General features: G+C 36.4%; 1 protein-coding gene across 1 annotated transcript in view; it reads left to right on the top strand.

The window, feature by feature from the left end:
- The window catches only part of LOC118733412 (galactose mutarotase), a gene marked incomplete in the record, with an annotated part of 31,853 nt that overhangs the window by 6,810 nt on the left and 6,401 nt on the right, over window positions 1-18,642 (top strand). Inside the window, 4 exon segments of the mRNA XM_036462787.1 lie at window positions 792-885; window positions 5,504-5,874; window positions 6,636-6,883; window positions 7,827-7,913. Of these exon segments, the coding sequence (XP_036318680.1) occupies window positions 792-885; window positions 5,504-5,874; window positions 6,636-6,883; window positions 7,827-7,913 (800 nt within the window).

Here is an 18,642-nt window from a genome sequence, read left to right as displayed (position 1 = left end):
TTAAATTTCAAAATAAAAAAGGGGTATGTTTTTTCGACATAGGGCAATCCTAGGTGGTGAGAGCATTAAAATTCCGGTCTTACCTATTTTGGACCACCCTAGTGCGCAATGAAAAAAAGCAATCCAAAACGGGCCATTAAGTTTGTGAGCACTTGAGATGGCCCGCTTCCGCTGAAAAGCCTCGACCAAAAATTCTCAACATTTATCTGCAATGTATGCGCAGATTGCGTGTGTTAAGGCATCCGTGTAGCAAATGAAGAGGGCAGCAGAGAATGAGGAGGTACAGAAAATCTGAAAGATAAGAGGTTTTCTTTGAAAAGTTTGAGTGATGTTCATTTTTGCCAAAAATTCTTACAACCATATATACCTTAAAGATACTTCAAAAGTGCATTTCGTCAGCCAGACTGAAGCTCTTCAATAGCATCCGAATGATTTTTTTCTTAAAAATCTGCATTGACACTATTATTATATTTTTTTTTTGCGCAATTTACATTTTTTCCCCATAATAACAAACAGTTAATAATATTTGCTTCTTCTACTGATTTTATTGCTCTTTATCTATATTTTCATATCATCATCCTGGAAATCGCACTCGGCCTTGCAACATTTCTATTATGCCAACTGCTGTACTTGGCTTTTATGGGTTACATACTTATTATTGACATTCTCTCATGGAATCAATCTTTTTCTTAACTGACCACCAACGTTGATTGCGGTGACACCGGTTGCAACTAAATGGATAATACATAAAAAAACATAAAAAACATGTCTTGAATTTATAAATAATAAAGATCCTGTCTTATGGTGCAACTATCTACTCGCTCAGAGTCGCTGATGCCAGTGGCAAATTGGATGACGTTGTTCTTGGTTTCGACTTGTTAGAAGGTATGTAAGTGCGTGAACGTAAATACTTATGCGGATATGTATGTATTTTGAATGGAGCACTCCTTCATTTGGTTCTTCGTACAAAATAAAGACATCCCTAAAAATTTCAAAATTTACACAAATATTTAGGTGTTTGAAAAAATTTAGAATTTTAGAAAATTTTCTTGGTAGCAAAAATTCTACAAAATTTTGACTTGAAATCTTAAAACTTTGACGTTACTGAAACTCATTCGTATAAATTTATACATCGCTGTGCTGGTTAATGTCAATATATTGTCGAATTTTTGAGATAAAAAAAATTTTCAAATACATAATTTTTTTTTAATTTTGAAAATTTCGTTGATGCTTTTTGTTTGCTAATGTATATATTTTTATAAGTATGCAAGTGTCTATCCAAAGACTGATTGGATTTTATAAAATTTAACGTTAAGCCGAAAACAAAAGTTGAAATCGCCTTCCAGGGGAAATACTTCTATACCAAAAGTTTACTAATTTTTTGCGAGCTTTAATAGACTGAGATCTAGTGGGGTACCTGTACCTGGGACATGTGATCAATGTTATGTATTTATTTATCAAGCACACAACCAAACGAACTTTAGAACAAATAAAATTTCTTCTCGACCCAAGGACCTTCATTATACTTTAAGATCCAACTGTAAATTCCGAAGATATGATGACAAATGTAATATAAAAAGGCGACTTCAAATACAATATTTTGCCAAAACAAATATTTTCTTCGAAATTGAAAGTATTCTAAAAAGTGTCTTTGCGAAAAAAAGTGGTTCCTCTCAACTCTGAATAGCCCTTTCTCAAAATTTGCTTGGGCAGTTGTTATCAACAAACTACCCACGGCTTGGGAACTTTAAGAAACAGGACTAGCAGTTTACATGTTAAACCGAAACAAGGCAGGCTAAAGCATTCCTGGTGAGCATTCTGCGAAGGCGTAGTAACCTGTCATGAATCTTCCAGATTCAGGCTCGTATTTACAAAAAGCTCTGTACTCTTGGGATACTCGTTATTAGCGAGGAGTTGCTTTAACTTCTCCTCGATGCATACATATCTCCCATGAAACTTAGCCTCAGGAAAAACATCCGTTTTCTAATAACTTCTTAGTTATATAGACTCGGGAGGTATTTTTTCGCTGATTGGCTGCCATCTGCGCTAGTAACATTGTGCGAAGGTACATCCCCAACCCGTGGAGAGTCAGAAAGACGCTTTTACCGAAGGCCGGAAAGTATTACATCTCTTCCTTGGAATTCAGAGCAATCAGTCTCGCTTGGTTTTTTCTTAAAATCCTGTAGAGACTGATCGATAAGTCCGTCTTTGGACTGTAGCCACCGGAGGATCTGGAGAGGAGAGGATGTCTGATGATTTCCCATGTAAATTTGTGAATAGCCTTTGTGATCTGATCCAGAAGAACCTGGTGACTTAGCGATCAGAATCCAGAGGAACTCGCTTATAATTAGATGACCACCTTAGAATCGGTATGATGCTAAGGACCACTTCCACTATCAACCACACAAATTACTGCGTATCTTTACTGGTACTGGCTTTTTCTCTAGTTTTCTCAAGTTTCGGTCTCGTCTGAGTATTTCCTAGTCATACTTCTATGGGTTCCAGGCCACAGCGCTATTGGAGGTAATTTCTCACTGAGAAAATCGAGTGCTGGAGTACCTTTGATTACATGTAGACTACTCTTGGACAGAGGGACCTCGTGTCAGCTCAGAGTATACAGGTTGAAAATAAGGCGTGTGTGTTACTGTAAGATATTTCTGACCGAGGCTTACAGTGCCGGCGGGCAGACAGGTGCCCACCACCGTTCTTAACTATCTATGTATGTAGATATAAAACTCTGAGTGGGAAATGAAACTCAAATGTATGAGTATAATTGGGTGATAACTAAAATCATTGTGGTTAGCACTTAAACTACATATTTATCTTTATTTGAATTCCATTTTCCTTAACGGATAGAAAAATCAACACTCAATTATATTTTTCCTCCTCTTTTTTGGGTATCCCCATTTTTGACACACCATTAAAAAACGTTTTAAAATATTCTTGAAACCTATGTCAGCTTACGAAATCTAAAAACCAAAGCGAATAAAAAATAAATGTCAGTATTAGTAAGTGTACATGCATATGTGCACATAACTGTCACAAACATACATACGTGAACCCATTTCCCTTTAACAACGTGGCAAATATTTTACTGACACTGCTAAGACAAGCGAAGAGCGACACAAACAACTTAAACAGTGACAGCGCTAAGCCAACCAGCGGCAAGTGAGGCGTCGGATGCAAAACGTATAGCCGGAAAAAATAGAAAGAAGAGTAGATAGAGCAAGTAGACGGAAATGCCGGATACACACGAGCACCCGGCCAGCTGGATTGTTGGTCAGCTAGAGACAACACTTCGTGCCACCACCACCATCACGTGTGTGTAAGTATGTGTCCGTAACTGTGTGTGTGCAGCTGTTTGTCCATCCCGTCTTTCGGAGCATTTTTTCACACATTTTTCCCATATGTGCTACGCTAGTTTTTGCTTGCTGCTAGATGCTACTGCTGCTGCCGCTGCCCACTTGCTTACGTACATACTTACTTGCTGCTGAGGGCCAATTTGGTGTTACCACTTGTAACACTTCGAGGGTAACAAATTTCCCACTTAAGCGGAACTGACGCGTTGCGGCAGCGAAGCGGAAGACAAAAGCAAAAATTGCAATTCATGCCCGGAAAAAACCATTGAGCAAACAACAATGACAACAGCAACTATAAAACATACTAACGCGGGTTCTAGAACAAAAGCAAAGCGCACCAACAACGATGCACCCCGACTGACCTCAACATAAATGCGACTCGTCTGCGGCTGGTGGCTGAGTGCAGAGAGTTTAGAGGTCATGCACCGGATATGGCGCAGTCTGCATAGGACTGGTTCCAGCCATAAGCCAGCGAATACTGCATTTTCGGTTACTTCATAAGCTCGTATGCCGCTGACGACAACACATACTAATATGTATGTATGTATGCATGCATATGTGCTTAGTTGTTAGCTGCTCAAACCGGCAACTAGCAAGCTAGGAACAAGTGGCTGTTTCAACTGCCACTAACGCTGACATCAAGTGGCGCGTCGCGGCGCATGGCGTTGACAGTAGCGTCCGAGGTGACAGCGGATGTCGGATGGCGGATGATAATAGTGGCACTTGGTATGCAATGACCACTTCCGGTTGGTCTGTTGCATGCCACAGCAACAGCAGACATGAGTGCGCGCGCTCTCGCAGACGCACACACTTCAGCAGTAAAAACTGCAGTAAATCCGTGCTGAGCACGCGCTTAGGAGACACGAGCATTTACTCTAAAAAATAAAGAAAAACTACATATTTTTATAAACCTCTACCGCTTTTACAGTTTCATTTGCTTTTGGCATATTTTTATGTCAAACGATTTCTCATGCACATCCTGCGCTGGTTTTTGCTCCTGCTGAGAATTTTACGTTTGCTTTTTTATTTTGTTATTTTTTTGAATACCTTTAGCTTGATTTATCACCTTTACCCTGTAAATGCATATGTATATACTTATATACACATATGGGGCGTTCTATACCAAAATGGGCGGGGTTCACACTTCATGTGCTTGATTTGTTTCAAATTTTTAGAGTTTATGGATAAACATAATATTAATAGTTTTCCAAATATCTCGAGAACCGGGTGAGGAAAAAATTTGAAAAAATCACACATACACACATTAAAATTCTCTATGAAAAGAAATATTTAAAAAAAAAAAATTTTTTTGAAAAATTTTTCACATACAAATTTTTTCATAAAATAAAATTAGTTTTTGAAAATATGCCATCTCAAAAAAATTCAAAAAAAAAATCACAATGGTAGCTCTGAGTATTGCGCAATATTTAAGTATAATATTATGGGGTGCACTATTCACTCTTTTGAGTTATGAATCTTTTTTACACCGAATTTGAGTAATAAGAGCACATTACGAATTTACAAATTTTTTTAAATTTTTTTTAGAATTTTTGAGTAAGCAGTTTTGTAGCACATTAAATTTTAGTATAATAAAGCGTAAGTTTTAAGCCATTACAAAACTGGCGTTAATTTTTTTTTTTTGATTTTCTTTGAAAACAGTTTTAAACGGTGTAAAAAATTTTTATATTTGTAATGCACTCATTCTACTCAACTTCGGCGTAAAAAAGTTCATAACTCAAATTATTGTAAAGTGCTTTCATAAAACTATACTTAAATATTGCGGTATTACGCATTATTATGATTTTTTTTTTATTTTTTTTTTAGATGGCATGTTTTCAAAAACTAATTTTTTATGAAAAAATTTGTACGTATTGTATTTTTAAGAAAAAAAATTTTGAAAATATTTCTTTTTATATAGAATTTTCATGATTTATTCTTTTTTCTAATTTTTTCCTCGCCCTATTCTCGAGATATTTAATGTGAGTCCCGTTCATTTTGGTATGGAACGCACCATATGTGATATGGTTTAAGATTTATTTCAGTTTTTTTTTAATTTCTCGATTCTGGCATATATTGTTTTTTTTTAATTTTTTTTATGTACACATACATATTTTTATTTATTTTCTTCCTTTCAATTTGCTTAGAATATGAACAACCGCAAAATCCTTACTTTGGCGCCACTATTGGACGTGTTTGCAATCGTATTGCCAACGGCAGTTTCTTTATTTATGATAAGCCAGTTCAAGTTACGAAAAATCGTGGCAACAATCATTTGCATGGTGGTAAAATCGGTTTCGATAAGGTACCCTGGGATCTGAAAGAAATTCATGTGGATGGTGTTACTTTCGCTCATCGTTCACTAGACGGCCACGAGGGCTATCCAGGTGAAGTATACGCCACCGTGCGTTACACACTCACCGAAGACAATGCGCTGCGCATCCATATGACTGCAAAAACAACAATGACAACTGTGGTCAATATGACAAATCATTCGTATTTTAATTTGGCCGGACATGTGAGTATACCATAATGGAATGTTGTTGCATAGCAATGCGGGGGCACAAAAGTGGGGAAAACAAACATTTTTCTTATATGCAAAGGTGTTTGTGTGAAGCTTTGTTCAAAGAGTAAAAGATTGAAAGCTGATGCAGTGGCCGAGTACCTCTAGCATAAAGGTGTCAACAATAATTTAAATGACTAGTGGCATGAGTCGCGAATTTCTTTGTTGAGCGTATGTATGTATTTAATGCATTTTAGTGTGGCGTCGAAAGATATTGAGCCTTATTTTTGTTGGTCTCAATGTATGTATGCATTTACATTCTTAATATAAAATTTAATCTCTACTGTAGAAAAACAACAAATTTCAAACGCGGTCGTAAAAGCAAATTTTATTGATTGGAAAATCGAGCTATCCCGGCAGCCAGTTCGAAATCGCCCTATCTCAGAAAACCTTTCAAGAACGCCCCTTTCAATATGAATTCAAAGTCGCTTCGGTTGGAATTCACTCGGAAGTGAATTTCAGAACCTGCCTGATTTATGTTTGTTTAATTCGACATCGCTTTCAACAAAATCGCCTATGTAAATTGTGTTTAAATTTTCTAGAAAGCGGTAAAATTGCCTCATGTAAAAGCTGCTTAAGATGTACCAAAAATTTATTTTTACTCTATAAAAATTAAAATTAAAATAAGTTTGCAATGTCCATATATAACTCCCTCTCTTTTGTTTTCATTCTTTATCTCATTTCAATAATATGCATCATGTCAAAAACACACACAGAGCTCTGGCAAGAAGGGTCTCTATGAGCACAATGTTGCAATTTTCGCAGAAGACATAACGGAAACGGATGAGGAGTCAATACCAACAGGCATTTTTAAGCCCGTAGTTTGTACACCTTATGATTTTCGCACTATGGAAAACCTAGGCAAACGTATACAAGCACTACAGCCAGACAAGTTGGGTTTCGATGATAACTTTTGTGTGCCACGAATAGATTTGGATACAAATGGTGTAACGCCAGTAGCTAGGTAAGTAAGTGGGGACGTTTCTAAATTTCTGTATACATACCTCTCAAAAGTGTTCAGTCATCTAAGTTAACATTAAGACAGTTTAAAAATTTTGTTGTAATATAGAAATGGTTATTTTTTGATGTACGACGGTGAATAAGGATTGAAAATTTCCTTTTCAAACTTGATTTTTAAATATCTTTGAATACTTCCTATATATGTATATTTAAAAAAAATATATATATTAAGGGATAGCACATACACGAACACATCCTCGAATTTCGTCCTCCTAAGTTTGTTAGTCTAGCATAAACAAATTTTTTAGAAGGGAATTTTCAATACCTATTCGTCCTTCTTTTTTTAATCTACAGAATTTTCCCTTCCATTTGTTTGCAATAATTTTTTTGAAGTAGTCATATCCTTGAAATTTCAAAGTTCTTAAAAAAAATCGGGAGTAAACTTAAAGCTTTACAAAATTTCGATATAAATGGTTTGTTTTTTTCATAAGGTGCTTCACATTTACGAATCGATGGCTGAGTTGAAGATCGACCTATCTCGGCAGCCAGTTCAAAAACACCCTGTTTCAGAATTCGCTCCAAAAACGCCTTATCTCAGCTGTCGATTCAACAACGTGCTATCTAAGCACATTTTCATAAAATTTTAAATTGAGATAGGGCGTTTTTGAACTGAGCTTTGAGATAGGGCGTTTTTCAATCAAATTCTGCAGTAGGTCGTTTTTGAAAAGTTTTCTGAGATAGGGCGTTTTTGAAAAAATTTCTGAGATAGGGCGTCTTCGAACTGGTTGCCGAGATAAGTCGATCTTCCACTCAGCCATCGCTATAATATTAATAGGATTATTTCTACAGGTACCATATGTTACTATTTATTAATTAACCATTTGTTGCGATAAAATTGTAATTTTTCAATAAACTACATACAATTATATTTCCTAATTGTCTTTCAGGGTCATTCATCCACCGACTGGTCGTTGGATGGAAGTATCCAGCAATCAACCAGGCGTGCAATTCTACACTTCTAACTATTTGCCGGACGAAGAAAATGGCGAGGTAAGTGAACAACAATTACACTGTGCTGCAAAACAAAAACGCAATATTTACGACAAAAGACATATATATTACATACATACATACATCAAATCCAGCAGCAAAACATTTGTCTTAAATTTTTTGGACACTTCAAATGGGTATGTAAATATTAAAAACCCCCTTACCCTCTTAGATACTTGACGCGAGAGCTCTTTAACTAGCTCAGGAAAAATATTTGATATCGGAAATCGTTGAAAACAACCAATTTGCGTTTCAAGTCCGAAAGAACCACTTTTTTAATAAAATAAAAAAAAAAATCCACCACACTACACTACTACACTATGTTATTTTACATCTACATTGAAGTTAAATACTTCTGAAATGCTCTTGCACGATGCGCCATCAATAGAGATTTACAGGTGGAAGCGTAACGAATGGAGTATTAAATGTTTTTTTTTTTTCTAAAGATTTCATACGATCATTTTTCGCGCTTATCCTCTTTACATACAAATATGTTCATATTGCTATAAACTGCAATATTTTCAGCGATACAAACCAAATCTTCCAATCAAGCGTAACAAGCAATTATCCGCCTCATACATTTTTTCTGTAGCAATAGAAAAAGTTGGATCAGGAATAAATAAAAAGCCGATTCAGTATACATTTGTAAGTTGTTATTTAGAGGAGGGCAACGGTTGAGTCAAAAACGCAGCAAACGATGATGCTGAATTCCTGTGATGCTGAATGGATGAACAGAGAAGAGAACTTTTGAGTGCAAAACTTTTTGAAAATAGCCGAAAGCACAGGGCAACATGAGTAAATTGATTTAATTAAAGGATACAGCAACGAAGCATTGAAAACTGGTCAGTTGATCGCTTGGAAAAATCGAGTGCTTATGAGGAGTTTCCGCTGCGCATGGCTTTTGGCAAAAGTAAACTAACTCCGTTATTGTTTTTAGTTAAAAATTTTAGAAAATGGGAAGGCACACTTACGTCATATGAGCCCGTTTGAAGGAGGTGTTTTGTTCCCACCCGCCAAAATACTGTAATAACGTTATTCTAGGCACCACTAGGGCAGTGCAGTGACAAATGTAGATAGTGCTCCATGCCGTCATTTTTCAGGGCTGCTGTGATATAAGTTAATATTTACCTGCATGGTAAAAGGAGTTCACGTCAGACAGAGATATTCCCTTCATCACAATTCATTACTTTGAATATTATCATGACCTGGTACCAATAATATTTGGGTGGCAAATTCAGTGGATAACTTTTTATGAACTGTATTCTTTTGCCACTTTTAGCGAAGTTTCTCAGCAGTGTCCAAAGTTCTGGGAACTGCTTGGCCATCAAAGAAGATATTTTCCGAAGGCAGGTTAAGAAAAGATTCGTTACGCTAAAGTGCAGTGGTCTGACAGGTAAAAACGAAGATTTGATAAGGGATATTTCGGGTGTATCTCGCTTTCTACTTTAAGGTTTTGTTTTCGTCCATCCCTGTACATTAGGGTGGTCCAAAAATAGTAAAGTCGGAATTGCAATGTTCTTACCCCCTAGGATTGTTGTATATTCAAAAAAAAAGTATACCCGAATTATTTTATTTTGAAATCAAAGAATATTTAGAGGTCGCTCAAAGCGCTCAAAGTTTTCCATGCATTTTTATATAGGAAAAATAAAATATTTCGTAGAAGTGGTATTGAATTCTCGAAAATCAATATTTTTAGATCGGAAAGCTCTGGTTCTCTTCATGCTTTCAATAATAATACCGCATTGTTTATTTAACCACATTTTAATACTAACGATTTTTTGTTGGTCGCCTCATTGCATTTTTCGGGGTTTTTTGTGAGTTTTTGGCGGACCTATAAATTATAGTTGCGACGAAAAAATGATTACGAAAACAATTGAATATTATCATTGGGAATCTCTTGCAGATAAACAGAGTTTTCTGGTAGAAAATATTGATTTTCAACTATTCTATACCATTTCTACGAAAAAGTTGTTTTTTCCCCATATAAAATACATGGAAAACTTTGGGCGCTTTGAGCGACCTCTAAATATTTTTTGATTTCAAAAAAAAAATAAGGGTATATTTTTTTCAATATAGAACAATCCTAAGGGGTGAGAGCATAAAAATGAATATGAGCGCCACCGAATCAAGTGTCTTTCCGTTTGTAACACGTAACTCGAGTATCTCTGATTGTCACCCTATGAACCGTGATTGGATCAAAATTAGTGATCGTCTGATCCAATAATGTCCACCACGCTACGAAGGTGCTAAGGGTATGTTTTCTGTGTATGCCTATGCGTAAACGCCCGCATATCATCGCTGGAATAATGAAATAGTGTAACATGAAAAGTATAGTTTTGAGAAAAACGAATTGGAAGTTTTTATAAACCATTACAAACCCTACAAACACAATTTCGATTTTCGCGAATAAATCAGTGAGCCAAAGAGATATTTAAGAAAACTAAAGTTTTTTCTAATAGATTAAAGGATTGTCTATCCAATGGTGCAATTATCGAATAATAGTGTATGTGGCATTTACACTGTTTCTTTATTCGAGCGACGATATATTACATTTTTGCTCGCTTTGCTGCAGAGAGTGTTCCAAAGTACAGCGTGCCTAACCGAATGGAATATAGATAGATACCGCCCTAGAAAATATTTCTAAAAATACAGACTGAGCAGTGAGTTCGAGTAGGGGGGTTCTCCTGGATACAGTAGGACATTTAAATAATATCCCAAAGCAAGTTGTTTTAGATTTTATATCAACATAAGGGGTGCACTCTGAACTTTTGAACTGAAGTAACAGCATTTTAACATCCAGTAGAGATAATCAAAGCGTTCAGCAGTGGCACGCCAAGGGGGGTGGTGGTCAACAAGAATATGGTAGGAGCTCTTCGTCTTAGGAAATGGAAAGAAGGCATAAAAAGTTGTTCTAGTTTTCCAACAAAATTCAGCAATCACTCAGAAAAAACTCGGAAGGAAGGATTTATCTGTACTAAGAGCATTTAGCTTTAGAGTCATTTAGCTTTAGGTGCACACGCTGCCGAACTGAGACTGGAACATAGGTAATACTTACTGCGTAAGGGCGGTTATTAAAAAATATAAGATTAGAACATAAATATTTCTTCGCCATAAACTTACAAAGATCCTTAATTCATAATTTTGTTCTACGTAAAATTTGGTAATTGGGTTGAGCTGACAAATAAATGACAAATTTTATTTTATTAATATTTTAATGGACAAAACTAATATGAAGTTACTTCATTATTATTATGAACAAAAAACAAAATTATACAGCAACGCTAACTATTCATGCAAATGACCTGCCCATACGAGCAAAATGCGCAGTCGGCAACAACAACTATTTAAGTACACTTTTACACAATTTCCTTGTTTACTGCTAAAATTTTTCATTGTTGTTTGTTTGTTTGTAGTTCTTTTCATTTGTATGAGCAAACAAACATCAGACACACACACACACACACCCATTTACGCACCCACTACATGCATATGTATGTATATATGCATCGCACGCCTGAGTGGTGCACTCAATTAGCCAGCGATGTGGCAGCAACCGCAATTGAGCAACTTTTCAAAGCTCAAATTCAAAACAAAAATAAGCTGCAGTGTGGAACAACTTTATTGTGTTCGGCATGTGTAAGTGTACGCGCGTATGTATATGTATACGTATGCAAATGAAAATAAGTGAACACGCATTTGTGACCCTGCAGGAATTATATATATAACTATAAGTTAGCTTGAAGTTGTAGTTCCTGCTCCTGCTCATTTTTCATACAAAAAATCTTTGCGTTTTTTCATTTGACCACTCATTATTTCTTATTTATCAACCGATTTTCCTCATGAGTGACTTGATTTTTTTTTTTTTGGGAACAGCACAGGCTTTAGTACAAATGCAAAAATTTTGCACAGATTGGTTTGATTTTTTTTTCATATTTTCATTAAAAAATAAAAAAGCTGGAATGACAAATTAATTTGTCAGAAACTATAAGCCCTATCGGAAAGTGATTTATATACGGTTTATGGAGAATTTCATTTGCTTTCATTTGCAGTATTTTACATTAAAATTTTTAAATTGGTTCCTAAGATATACGTGATTAAAAGGAAGCAATTTTTGCTATAACGGTAAATTGCAAATATCTCGAAAACGTATCCATACATAGGAATTGGATAGTGGCATCCATAGAACATTTTTGTTGTAAACCAGTGTAATTTGAGTAAGGAAGTTTTTTTTTACACAGAAGTTGGGTAAAATGAGTACTTTACAAATTAACAAATTTTTTTAATTTTTTTTTAGAATTTTTTTGAGTATGCAGTTTTGTAGTAGTCAATTTTAGTATAATAAAGTACAAGGTTGTACTGTAAAACTGGCGTTAATTTTTTTTAAGTTTTCTTTGAAAACGGTTTTACGCATTTTCTTCCATAAGAAAAAAGTGCAAAAAGCCGTCAGCATAAAAAATATTAAAAATCAACGGAATTTTGATGTAACTTAAAACTTGCACTATATTATTCTAAAATTTAATGAGCTAAAAATCTGCATGTTCAAAAAAATTCGAGAAAATTTTAAAAAATTTGTAAATTTGTAATGTTGAGTAAAAAAAAATTATAACTCAAATTATTCTAGAGTGCCGTAATACTATACTTAATGTTGCGAAATACTTAGAGTTACCATTGTCATTTTTTTAATTTTTTTTGAGATGGCACATTTTCAAAAATTAATTTAGTTTATCAAACAATTTGTTTGTAAAACAGCTAACTAAAAGCGGGTTATTTTTATCAATTGATATTTTTTTCTGCAGGGTACTTTATGAATAAATATGGATCGACATAAGTATGTACCCTGCAGGAGATTTCTCTTGTCCAAAAATATTTCAAGATGGATTCCTTTTTTCACAACCCTATTTCCCGCTCAATCTCCGAACAACGGCTTCAACTGTCTACTTTATAATGGAGGTGTCATTGGCGGTGGACAGTTGCGCCATAAGCATTCCAATGCATATACATAGTTCAGGGATAAGCTATACGAAAAATCTCGTTCGTTGGAGATTGTTGTAGCCGAGCGACCCGTATGCCGATGTTGCGCTGTCTTGTCCATGCACGTTGATGTTTGCACCATTCGTTAGATTCCAATTTTTTACACTTCATCTGCCAGCATAGATCGTATCTTTTTAAGTATCCAGTGTCCTGCATCGCATTACAAAGCAACCAGTCCAACTGTTGTTCTGTTAGATACAATCTCTGAACTAGTAACTTAATTTCTTTGGAACATTTGCTAACTGCAGGGTATGTATGTACGTTTATGCACGTTCCATTTGTTTCCCAGCGTTGCTGACCACTTCGATAGCGGGATGAGTGCTGCCAGAAAGTTGAAACTTTCGTAAAGTGTTGTTTGATTTGCGCATTGAGGAAAGAACAACAACTAAAATTCACGCTTCCGCTGGCAAATAAACATTAAAACAATAAGCTTTGAGGGCAGTAAAAGCAGAAATTAAAAAAAAAAATGAAAATTAAAAGGATAACGACTGAGCAGTGAGAGAAGGCGTGTACAAAAAAAAAGCGAAAAATGCCTAATGAAGTCAGGAATTGCCAACACTTATAAACATAAAACTGTTGTGTAGCAGCAAAAGTTAATCCAAAAAAACGTTAAATAAATGAAAGCTTAAACGAGTAGTTACTAATATTCAGAGGAGGAGGCAACTGTGGTGTAGTGGTTAGACGTGCGCGTCACCATTCCGCAGGGCCGTAGGCGGATATCAAAGCCTAAACACTGCCCTTCGATGCTCAAAATTGGTTAAACGGTTAACCGATCTTTGAAGTACAACTCGAGGTTTCATGGATTAATCACCAAATACCGATGGGCACTGACTCTAGCAGTAGAAATGAAGTTGAGGAAAACACCTTTAAATCCAAGTCGCTTGAATACTAGAGCCAAATAAAAATTTCCAAAATCAGACTAGGGCTCTACGGGACAAATCTTCTATGTTCTCTTTCTTCCTTTTTGGAGTATTTTCATCCATTGTATGACTTGGCCTAGCCAGCGTAGCCGTTGTATCTTAATCCGCTGCATTGTTAACGTTCACACAGCTCATCGCTGCATCGTTTCAGGTACTCGTACCTAAAAGCATACACCTGATGAGGCGGCGTTTGGAGTTTTCGAAAGAAATATTCTGCGAAAGATTTACCCCATTGGCGATGACGAATACCGCTTACGATAGAACGGTGAGCTGTATGAGCTTTACAACGAAGCGAATTAAAATCCAGCGGCTATGTCATATCGTACGAATGGACAGAAATGCGCCAGCTCTGAAAATATTCAACTCGAAACCTACTGGTGGCAGCAGAGGAACAGGGAGGCCCCCACTGCAATGGAAAGACCAGGTGGAGAAAGACTTGGCTTCACTTGGTGTATAAGGTTTGATTTCGCACGACGCTTCCCACACGGCGGGTGTATTTCTCCAGTGAGAGTACTTCTTCTTAATTTTGTGTGATGTCTTCTTGAATTCATTTTAAATTCCATATGACAAGTAATAGTGCCGGTAAGATGTCCATCGTAGCCGAATAGTTTCAGTGGTAAACTATCAATCAGCAAGTCTCAGGTTCGAGAACAGGGCAGCTGTAATGGAAGAATTCTTATGTTCATTCTATTAAAAAAAAAAATAAATAAATAAAAATTTCGTCAATGTTTATCTGTTTTCTTATAAATATATCTTTTTTTGTTAAATAACATAGCGTTGAATCGATAAAATCATAAAAATAAATTTGACCACATACAAAATTTTACATACCCTAAATAGGGCATAGACAAAACTTTTAGCTTATCGGTTGGAGAAGAAAACACGAAAAGGAACCAGCAGAAGTCAGTTATTTCTGTCAAATCCAGCATGTGGAGTTAAAGAACTTAAGTAGTTTCAGTGTGTTAATATCACTTTGTCTGTTAAAACGCCTGATTCTAGTCCTACATAGTGCTGGGCAATTGCAGAACAGATACTCCACCATTTCTTCTGCATCCGATGAACTCCAGCTACGACAAGAGATATTGTGTTCCAGTCCCAGTCTTGTAGCATATATTCCTACGGCACAGTGCCCCGCGTAAATGACAGTTAGTCGAGATAAAACCCTCCTGTTGAGTGTGATGAGAAAAGCAGTGCGTTTTGCGAATTAGTGGGCCACAGACTCCTGCAGAACCTATAGGATTTTAGGCCTTACCACCTACTATAAGCTACCTTTTTCCAGTGTTGAAAGATGCAGCTCTTGATATAGGCCGTTCCGGGCTAGCTCTTCTGCCATTTCTTTGCCGTCAATTCTGCTGTGACCCAGATCAGTGAAACGAAATGCCCATCAGCTAAAACCGCGTACTCTCTGCATTATTTTATTGAGCTGTATGTGATGCTTGCAGAGCCAAGTGACTTGATCGCTCACTGGCTATCCGAGAAAATAGAAAGGCTGGTCCCGGCAAGCTTTGAGGCAAAATTATTTTGCACACCTTTTTGATAGCAAAGACCTCTGCGATTTGGAGGTCAGTTGTAAAAAATTTCCGCCCCTAAGCCACAAGCCGAGCCGTCCGTAAAAATAACTTTTAGCTGGTATGATTACTCGAAACCAATCTCATACTACAGCAAACTGATTTGAGAATGCTCAGAACATTGTATTTTCTTTCTTCTAATTGCTAGTGATGTGTTGAGTGGCTGATAAATGGTTTACTTTCTTTCGGATCCTCAAAAAAGTAAGTCCACTTTCCAGTACTGCTCGTCGTTAATTTGTTTTTTTTTTTGACCTGTTGCACTTCGGAGATAAATTATTTACATCTGTATATATGTCAGCACATAGTAATACATGTCAACGCTCAATTTCCTCAAACAAGGAAATCTCTTATGAAACACTTCACACCTAATCCTTACTCACTTCGCACTTCACGCCCACTAATCGCATTACCAACGAGTGTGCACGTGCTTGATAACCAAACAGAGCTTCGGTTCGCCATGCACTCGGTTGCTTCATGTGTGTGCATGAAGGAATATCCTTTTCATTGGCAGTGTGAGTGTTTGTACAACCAAAATATCTTTAAAATTCAATTAGAACGCATTGTTTTACTAAATAATTTAATTAAATGGCTGCAAAATGGGCAAATGAGTGAAAAAAAAAATATTAGAGCTTTTCTTCCTAGCATGCTGTGCTTTATTACAAAAACAAAAGCTATCGGTAGCAGCAACACATACCACCATCACACACTTAAACACATATGAGTAAATTCTTGCAGGCGAACAGAGTATTTTATGATTGTGTGCTATTTCCGCTTCCGTTGCACAATATTTGTCGCTTAATTGTATGTATATGTGTGCGTGCGTTGGTGCGGTTTGTATTTAAGCACTCGAGCGTGCGTGCAACAGGACGCTTTTATGCACTCAAGCAACGAAATAGTTTTGTTAGCTGAAAAGTGGACATTATTATGACTGGCACGTGCTTATGCTGCAGAGCAAAAAAGTTGAAGCGTACTCTCTCCTTCTCTACCCCTTCTTCTGTCTGTTTCGAGCTCTCAGCGTTTTTTTTTTGTCATAAAGCCAGTCAAATGTATACAATAATAATAAAAACAAAATAGTAAAAGCACAGCTTCAAGAAACATTGAATTGCGAAAACCCGCAATTGCAGTTCGCCTTGGCTGCAATTTTAAGAAAAAAAAAGAATGCAGAAAAAACAGCAATGAAATGCTGACTACACTAGCAAGCGAGTCAAGTGTTTGCTTTTGAACCGATTTTTATTTTTGCTTGTTTGTGCTTGCCTTGCTGCATTTTGCTTCTTTTTTTTTTTTTGTGTGACCCACAGCATTGTTTTTCGCTGGCCCATCGCTATTGTGTTCGTACAGCTGCTGTTACTGTTGCTGCTGCAGGGCTATTCATTAGGAAAACATGTGTCTTGTGTGCGAAGTAACGCACACACACAGCTACTTATTTGCTTATACATACTTGCATATATATATGTGCCCTGCAGAAAAAAACAGTCAAAGGTAATAAATAAAAAAATTGTTTTTCTTTTTGATATTTTATGTCCAAAAGTAACTAGTTACAAATTAGTTGACTTCTAATGCAGAGGTAACCACTCTTGGCAAACTTTCCTCAAAGAAAATATGTAGAAAATAGTGACCTTTAGTTCCTTCGCAATCAACTTCAAGTTAGCTTATAGTTAGATACATTTCCTGCAGGGTATGTATGCGCAGAGAAAGCACAGCATGCGAGTCAAGTGATACGCATATAATAGTAGAATACACCATCAACGACTCACATACATTAAAATGGGTGTATGAATACAAATAGTAGCCACATATGTGGACTCGTAAAATTCCATGTGTTTGCATTTTTTGTTTGGCACACCGTTTGGGGCACGCTACCTACGTGTCGTATGCGTTACACCAACGTGCAACTTAAAACGATATCCTACATATGTTCGTATATGAATGCTTACATTAGTACATGCATACGGATATATCTACATACATACACCTGCAGGGAAACCCCGAACTAGTGAACAAAATTTCAAGCTCCGTACTAGATCTTTGAGGCCAAATCGAACCAGTTCGAAAGTAACTAAATCCCTCCCTGTTCGAATGCAGTGAAATGTGGTACTTGAAAAAAAACTATTTCACTTTAATTTTCCATTTTTTCTTATAATTTCATTTTGGTGCAAGAAGCAAGAACAATTAGAAAGATCGAACTACCTTTTTGACTTCTAAGTGTTTCTGTTTAGTTATACACAAAATCGCCAAATCCAAAATAGTCACAGAAAATGTGATAAGTCTCACAGAATAAACAAAAAAAAATGGTCTTAATATAAATCTATATCTAAGGTGACGTATTTCGAACTGGTTCGGAACTATCGACAAAGGGATGCAGCGGGAGCCAATTGACACTTCGTAGGACATCGCGGTTCTAAACTCGCCCGTTGCTAACATACAACCAGTTCGGCACTAGTGCGTTGAACCACAGGGTATACTACGCACTGCCAATGTGCCTTTTGTTTTGGTGACTTTTTTTATTCTTCTTATTTTTTTCTATAGTAAAAGCAATGAAAATACATTAGAAACTGCAATTGCAATTTGTATTGATTGTGCATCAGGTCGTATGAGTATTACTTTAACATATTTATATATGCAGTACATTCTCACTAAGGTGTCTCAAAACATAAGGAAGAAATTTTTTTATTGGGTATGTCAAGGTAGAGTCTGTATAAGAAGAAGTTAGTTGCGCGGGTATCTTCAGGTATCTGTACTGCTTCGTCTGCGATGCGTGCTGGTTGAACTCCGACAAACACTTCCACGGGTTAAGAGTTCGAAAAGTGATAGAGGTCTGTCGATAAACACCGTTGTCAGTACAATGTCCGCCCCAGTAGTTGTACGATGTACATAGTCCGTTAGTTCATAGCTTAGAAATGGGAGAAAGCTTTGATGTTTTTACCTAACCATGCTAAGCATTGTATCAGGGTGAAATTTCCATTAACTGATGGTAGATAAGGCCAAACATCGGGAAGGAAGGAAGCTGTAGATCTTGTCGAGTAAAACAACAGAGAGAAAAAGAGAAAGTGCCTGTAGTGACTGAGTTATTTAACTGTTCATGAAAACTGACTTCAAAATATTGCGGTTCACTACAAGGAGAAAGTGATGTTGAATTTAAAAAACCGTTAAGGAAATATTTTGAGTTGATTAGCGAAATATTTTTTTTTTTTTTT

This window comes from Rhagoletis pomonella, unplaced genomic scaffold (genome assembly GCF_013731165.1).
Source record: "Rhagoletis pomonella isolate Grant_MI unplaced genomic scaffold, Rhpom_1.0 Rhpom_scaffold_00002, whole genome shotgun sequence".
NCBI lineage: Eukaryota > Metazoa > Arthropoda > Insecta > Diptera > Tephritidae > Rhagoletis > Rhagoletis pomonella.
Note: the sequence above shows the minus strand (reverse complement) of the source record. Positions and strands in the feature narration are given on the sequence as shown.